Source organism: Frankliniella occidentalis, unplaced genomic scaffold (genome assembly GCF_000697945.3).
Source record: "Frankliniella occidentalis isolate FOCC.00 unplaced genomic scaffold, Focc_3.1 Scaffold69, whole genome shotgun sequence".
In the NCBI taxonomy this organism is placed as follows: domain Eukaryota; kingdom Metazoa; phylum Arthropoda; class Insecta; order Thysanoptera; family Thripidae; genus Frankliniella; species Frankliniella occidentalis.
This window is the reverse complement of record NW_026267199.1, coordinates 412006-418620: the sequence shown is the minus strand read 5'-3', so window position 1 is coordinate 418620 and position 6615 is coordinate 412006. Positions and strand designations below refer to the sequence as shown.

The 6615-nt window shown below is 49.7% G+C and overlaps 1 protein-coding gene across 6 annotated transcripts in view; it reads left to right on the top strand.

The window, feature by feature from the left end:
* LOC113203908 (syntaxin-binding protein 5) overlaps nucleotides 1-6615 on the top strand; it is a 134860-nt gene that overhangs the window by 100977 nt on the left and 27268 nt on the right. For all 6 annotated transcript variants that reach the window (XM_052268467.1, XM_026418844.2, XM_026418845.2 and 3 more), the window contains exon 3: nucleotides 6108-6290. In XM_052268467.1, coding sequence (XP_052124427.1) covers nucleotides 6108-6290 — 183 coding nt within the window. The remainder of the gene's footprint in view (nucleotides 1-6107; nucleotides 6291-6615) is intronic.

Sequence of the window (6615 nt, the reverse complement as noted above, 5' to 3'; positions counted from 1 at the left end):
GTCACATCCTTCTCTGAGAAGGCCGATCCATCGCGCGCCTGTGTGTGCTTGAGTATGTGTGTGTGTGGGTTTGTGTGTGTGTGTGTGTGTGTGTGCTTGAGTGTGTGTGTGTGTGTGTGTGTGTGTGTGTGTGTGTGTGTGTGTGTGTTTGCAGTTCGTATCACTCCGTCTAGTTGCCAGTGTAAGCCCGCGCGCTGGGGCCCTGGTGCGAACCCCACCCGGCCACCCCGAGCTAAACCCTGCCCCCTTCAGGTTACGGCCGGCCCCCGGCCACAGCACCCTCTCGACTGGTTGCGTGAATCATTTTAACTATCCGCTCGGGGTCGGGGCTGAAGGGTGCTGCACCTGGGATCGGTCTGCCGAACCAACTTGATCGCACCCGCCCGGAGGCCGCTGCCCGGAGGCCGCCGCGCGGGGGCCGCCGCCCGGAGGCTCGCGGCGGGTGTATTTGGTACTTAATCTGGCCTATACATCTCTCACAACAGGTTCAATTTTTCTCAAATCAACTGCAAAATACTCTTATTCGATTTAATGCACTCGCTAATATGGCCTTATATCAGAATATTAGCTCGTCTACGGCTAGTTATTTACAAACGCCCCCCCTCCCTCACAAAAAAAATAAAATAGCCAAAACAGTGGTGCAGAAAAAAGAAACAAGCTTTGGAAGCTAAAATGTTAGCTCTCTTGGCTAAGAATGAGCTAAGCGAGCTAATGTTGTGATGTAAGGCCAAATTAGCGATTTTAGCTCCTTTTTTCCGTGTATTTTTCTGGTTGTCTCTTTAAAATTGACGGTGTGTGCGCGGATTCTGTAAGGCGAATTTCCACCGTGTTGCCCGTAAATGATAACGACGCACGTTGGCTCATTGGTATGCCTCACGGGTGATTTTTCCTGAAGTGATCAAATCAGAAACCTGCTTGAAAAGTTTGAACGCGATCTGTGACCTCGCCCGTTTCTGATTTGATCACTTGAGAAAAAATCACCCTCACGTTTTAGCTACGTTCGCGCACAAACCCAGTCGATGAGCGATAAATATGGAAGGCTCGATTGCAAAAGTTACTATGCTTGGTTTTCATTTAACCGTTGTGCCCACGAACGTGACTTCGTGACTTCGCTCGTAGCTAGTGACATGTCGAACATGCTTGGACTACTGCTGCATGCATAGCCACAGCGCTCAGTGTCGACAGGTCGACACATATGATGTTTCCCGACGTTTTTCCCTTTCGACCGGAGGCGAGCGGCTCGACGCTGCACCACCCCGGCCGCGGCGCGGCCAGCGTGACTAGTGCGGAATAAATTATGAGTGCGCGCAGACGACTTAAGGGCATTCATTTAGGTGGGTGGTATTCTCTCTGTGCAGCAGAGTTAATCGCATGGAATGTTTGAGCGCACCTCCCGGCACCACCTCACCCTCACCGGCCTGAGCGGAGCGGAGCGCGCAGCGGCCCTAACTCGGTCCCGAGCCAGTTGCAGGCTCTCCTCGACCTCTAGAAACAAAGACTTACGGTAAAATAAATGTAGAGGACGTTCATCGAATATCTCACAAAGAAAGGATGGATTCTTGGTTTAAGTGCGAAATGCACTCAATATAATGAATAGATTTTTCACCAAAGACATACATTCGGTCCAATTAGACGGTCATGGAAATTTTGGCCCGGGTCCTGCTTGGGCCTGGCTTCTCTGGTGGCAAAAGTGATTGAGAAATGCCAAACCAGACAGGTGGTGGTGGCGGCGCGCCGCGGTAGGAGGGGATGGGGACGTCCCTCAAGGTCCCTCCCTTCCCTTCGCCTGTTGCTCGTCCTAAGCCCCCAGCGGAGTCTCGCTTGCTTTCCATTCCACTGGACTTAATGACCTAGGGGAAAGAGAGGCTTTAGAGAGTGCGTTGAAGCCTCCTCTCCAAATACGCCATCACATGCACACACCGCCACGCCGTTCCCACCTTGAACCCCGTTCCTTTTTGAATGCCAATTTTTTGTATTCTCTCAGAGATTGACAATATTAAGCCCTTCTCTCGACGCGCCCAACGAACACTGTCCGATCTCGTGCGCGGGACGCTCAACACTGTCCGATGCGATCTGCGGGAACACCGCTCAACGACTCTTCGATCTCCTGGCGTGACGCTCAACATTGTTTTTCCTTAAACGGAAACGATTTTGTGCACATCCAAACCGTACACAAAATTGTTCCCAAAGCTAGACAAATTTTGTGAAGTTTTACAAAATGTATCCGGTCTATATTGAACACTTTGTGTGTGAGGTGAATGTGAACAGGAACGTTGCCCTTTAAAGTACAAGTAGGCTACCTCGCAGTCCCACTCTTACGAGCAGTAGGACTTTTGTCCCTTTATTGCGTTCTGCTCTTGTAAACGATTAGACATTCGACATTCTGTGCTACTTTTGTAACAGTGGGACTGTTCCACTGTTGCGTCTACAGCACCTTCGTAAAGTGAAGAATTTCCCCCTTACACGACACACTTACTGCATTTATACCTTTAATTTGAACAAATTTAAGCAGGATTTTTTTTGCACACTTTGTACGATATCGTGTTCTTTTGCTAACAATTTTTTTTGAAACGGAAAATATAGCTACAACTTAGCACGAACGTTTGCACAAAAACATACCTATACAGTTTCGGTGTGTTCATTCGTATGTACGCATTGTTATAAACATACATAGGCACGTACACATTGTTTAAAGTATACATGTAATGTACACATTTTAATTTAGAGAGGAACATTTCCGTTTTAAAATTCGTTTTGGTTCAAGTTAAGTACCCTATTAGACAATATGTTTTGTTTTTTTTTAATACAAATTCGTGAAGTCGGGATAAAATGCCACAGTGCCTGCAGTCTGAGGTTTTGAACTCGAATTGCCAGCAGCGTGGACATCTGCCTCTCGCCCTCTACCCCACCCCCGCCACACCCCAATCCCTCTCTGGCTCTCTATCCCTCTCCTCTCTCTCGCTGGCGAGGCGGACTGCGAGGGAGCACCCATATCGGATTCCGATAGTCATCTTCCTCTCCGCCCCGAATTACCTCCTATATCCCCCTTCCCCTTCCTCCTAGTGCTTAAAGCGCACGGCGCCGCTGAGGCGGTGGCTCGCGACACTGCGTTGTACTCGCAGCTTCCTAGAGTTGTACCCCCGCCGACATAACCTTCTCTGGGGCCGACTACGAAAGCTAATGCGGCCGACTTTGCTCTCTCCATGTTGGCAGCAGCCGTTCCTCCCCTCTCCGACACGGGGCACACCCTTCCTCTCCCTACTCCTGTTTTTGCCTATTGTTAGCGGAAAGTTTACAATCCTCTCCGAGAGCCCGGGAATATTTAACACGACTAATTTTCTTGTCTTAATTTATTTTTGACAGTGTAACAGAGTGTTTCGCGTTGGTAAGACACGCTCTCTTGTAGCAGCCTGCAGCAGTATAGCTTAGTCATATCACGCTGCTCGTGGACTGGGCTGGGCCGCGCCTTCCCCTCCCTCTTTCATGTGCGCTCTCGGGGAGCCTGGGGGAGGCTGGGAGGCTCTACCCTCTCTCGCTATTCTACGGCCCCGCACATCCAAACGGACAGCAGCCCATGATACAGACCAGCCCTGCCCCCTTCTGCTCCCTGGTGCTCCACCCCGCTGGTCGGCCGAGGCCGCTACCATACGCATCGATGTTCACTGCCTTCCACCGCATCGCCCTTCGCCCACCCTTCGGATAGGTGGCCGTACGTAAACGGCAGTTGGCTGTCTATCCCATTTCGGGTTGTCATTTGCGGGCTGGTCCGCAAATTTCAAAGCTATGGAGTTTGTTGAAGTCGTTAGAGGTATGTAGGTGGGGCCTGGGTCCAGCACCTTCGAGCCAGCAGGTTGCGAGTGCTGTAAACCTGTGCCGCCTGCAGCAGCCCCCCTCCTTTTTCCCCTTTTCCCACCCGCTACGCCAGGGGATGCCGATGCCAGTTTTCTGCAACCTTTACAGTCCGACACCGCCGTCCTCGACTCGGCGCATAAAAAGTCATACACTCTCTGCGAGCGTTTTATACAGGCCAGCTGTCGCTCCGCGCGCGCATGGTACACTGCGAGACAACGTGTGATGCGGCACACTGCGCAGGCCGTGACTATATACAGTCCGGAATAAGTCAGGAGTGTTCTACAGAAACGATCGTAAAATCGACAGCTATTGTTTAACTGTGACCTAGTATTCAAGTGTTATAGAATTTGACGGTCGCTAGAGTGGGGCAATTCCAGAAAGGGGTGTCCGTACGTAACACGATTTGTAAGCGACTGAGAGGTGCTACAGTTTTGTACAAAACATGACTGGACGCGTCTTGAGATGGCGAATCCGGACATGTATTGCAAAACAACCAACAACGTACCAACTCTCAGTCGCTCACAAATCGCGTAACGTACGGACATTTTTTACCATTTTTCCTAGAATTGCCCTGTGGGCCGACAGTTTCGATGGTACTTCCGAACAAAGCAAACAAAGTCGAGGTTTTTGAAGAGATAATGTCGGCCAATCAGAAGGCTGCAGACGCAGCAAGCCGAAAATATCCCACAAGTGTCAAGCGATCCGGGAAATCCGTGGCGTGCTCTAGCTTGCTGTGAAAGCTCTACACTCTCTCCCCACCCCTCACGCATTTAGATAGCGCGGAGTTGGTAGTAGCACCGACGCTGCCGCCTCACCGCGGGAGCGCGCTGCTGGAACCCCTGGAGCGGGACGTGCTGGGGGTCGGGATGGTAAGCGGAGCATAGCGGTGGGGAGGAGGAGGAGGGAGAGGTGCGTTTCATTTGTCGCACGGAAAGGGGTTGGTGGCAACCCCCATCTCCCCACCAAGAGAGGCGCCCGTCCCGGCACGCCCCGGCACGTTTAGAAAATGTGACCAAATATCAGCGGATAGGCGGGCGGCCACCTCCTCGACGAGTCGGCTCAGATGCTCTTCACACACTCTGCTCGCCACACTCTCATCTCCTTACGAATTCGCTTACGAAGACATTTTAGCAGACGATACATTAAGTAAAGCAAAAACTACTCTATAAGACTATACACTGAAAAGAGCTAATTGGTTTGATGTTTCATTGGCTTAGACAAAATTAAACTAGACACGGGTCTCAAATTTTTATCATGTGATTTTACGATTCTTGCTTGCAAGCGTAATGCTGATCACAAATCATCCGCAGTGCGGATAAAATTGTCCGTATTATGGATAATTACATCCGTAAAACAAACGCATGGCTTGATTTGTAAGCTAAGGCTCAACAACATATTTTCGTCTATTCCTTACGGATGAAGGTATGTTTGATTGAAATACGGATCGACTTATTCAAATTATGGACAATTTCATATCCGTATTCGCCGTAAGTGAGTCCGTAAGAAAATTAGAGTGTTTACCTGGTCCGTGTAAGTTCGACGACGATGACACTACTGCAGTGGGAGCAATACTTGTCTTAAATGTACACCTATTTCTCACATTCGTTCAATCATTCGGCAATTTACGTGAGCTCGACGCCTGCGAGACACAGGAGACCAACCCGCAGTTCACGCAAGCACAACAGGCAAGACGGTGCAAGGTCTTGCCTACCTATCAGGCGTCACAAGACTTTTGCATTGGCTGCTCTAGATTAGTTCTGCTGCTCGACACCAGCCTGTCCTGGGCTCTAACATTGTTTTCTTCTCTTTCCACCAGGTGCATAGGCCAGCTGGGGCAGTCATGGCTGCGACTTGGGTGAGCGTAGATCAGACGGAAATGGACCTGCTTCCATGATTCAACATCAAGTCATCTTTTTAATACGTTTCAAATGTAATAACTGGATAAACCTCGCTACTTTCGGGACCTGCTCGTAACAATATCTTTCTGTGTGGTGGTTTGGAATGGTATGGTTGTTGGGGATGTCGAATGCTTCTTCTGTGGGTTCGTATGCTCCCTCATTGATTAACGTTCACAAGCACATTGGTCAAGGTGTATAGTATCGGAGGCTCTGGGGGTCCTACATTTGCACTACAAAACAATCGGGCTACAAAAGTTGCTTACTGTAGTAGTTTGCTTAAGCAGCACTAGCATCCAGCGGGCCGTAGTTCTCTTAAACTCTCTCTGTAGTTGTTGCTTTCCTTAACCCTCCTGCCAGCGTGGGCCGACCCGGCGTGGATTCCTCCATGCGCCACGAGACGGACGCCGCAGTGATCCAGCTCCAGTTCCTCGTCAACGAGGGCGCGCTGCTCTCCGCCACCGCCGACGACTCCATACATCTGTGGAACTTCCGTCAGAAGAGGCCGGAGGTGGTGCACAGCCTCAAGTTCCAGAAAGAAAAGTGAGTATCGCGTTTCTCATCTCAAAATTCACGTTTACTCTCAGCCCACTACTGAAAATTGTCTACTTTTGCGAACCTACTTGCAGTGTTGTGCAAGATACGCATTAATTGATACTGCACAAAGTGTGTCAGACGCTTTCTTAGATACTTGTCTTAAAACTTCAGGAAAACAATTTTAAAAACAGCAGGAAAAATTCAAAAATAAACACGGCAAACAAACTGTTTGGGTTTTCCAGGCGCTTTTTTGTTGTTTCCATGCGCGCCCAGAAAATGGTAGTCTTGAAACAAGGCAAAATTCGTTGCTTCAACGCTATTTTTACCTAAA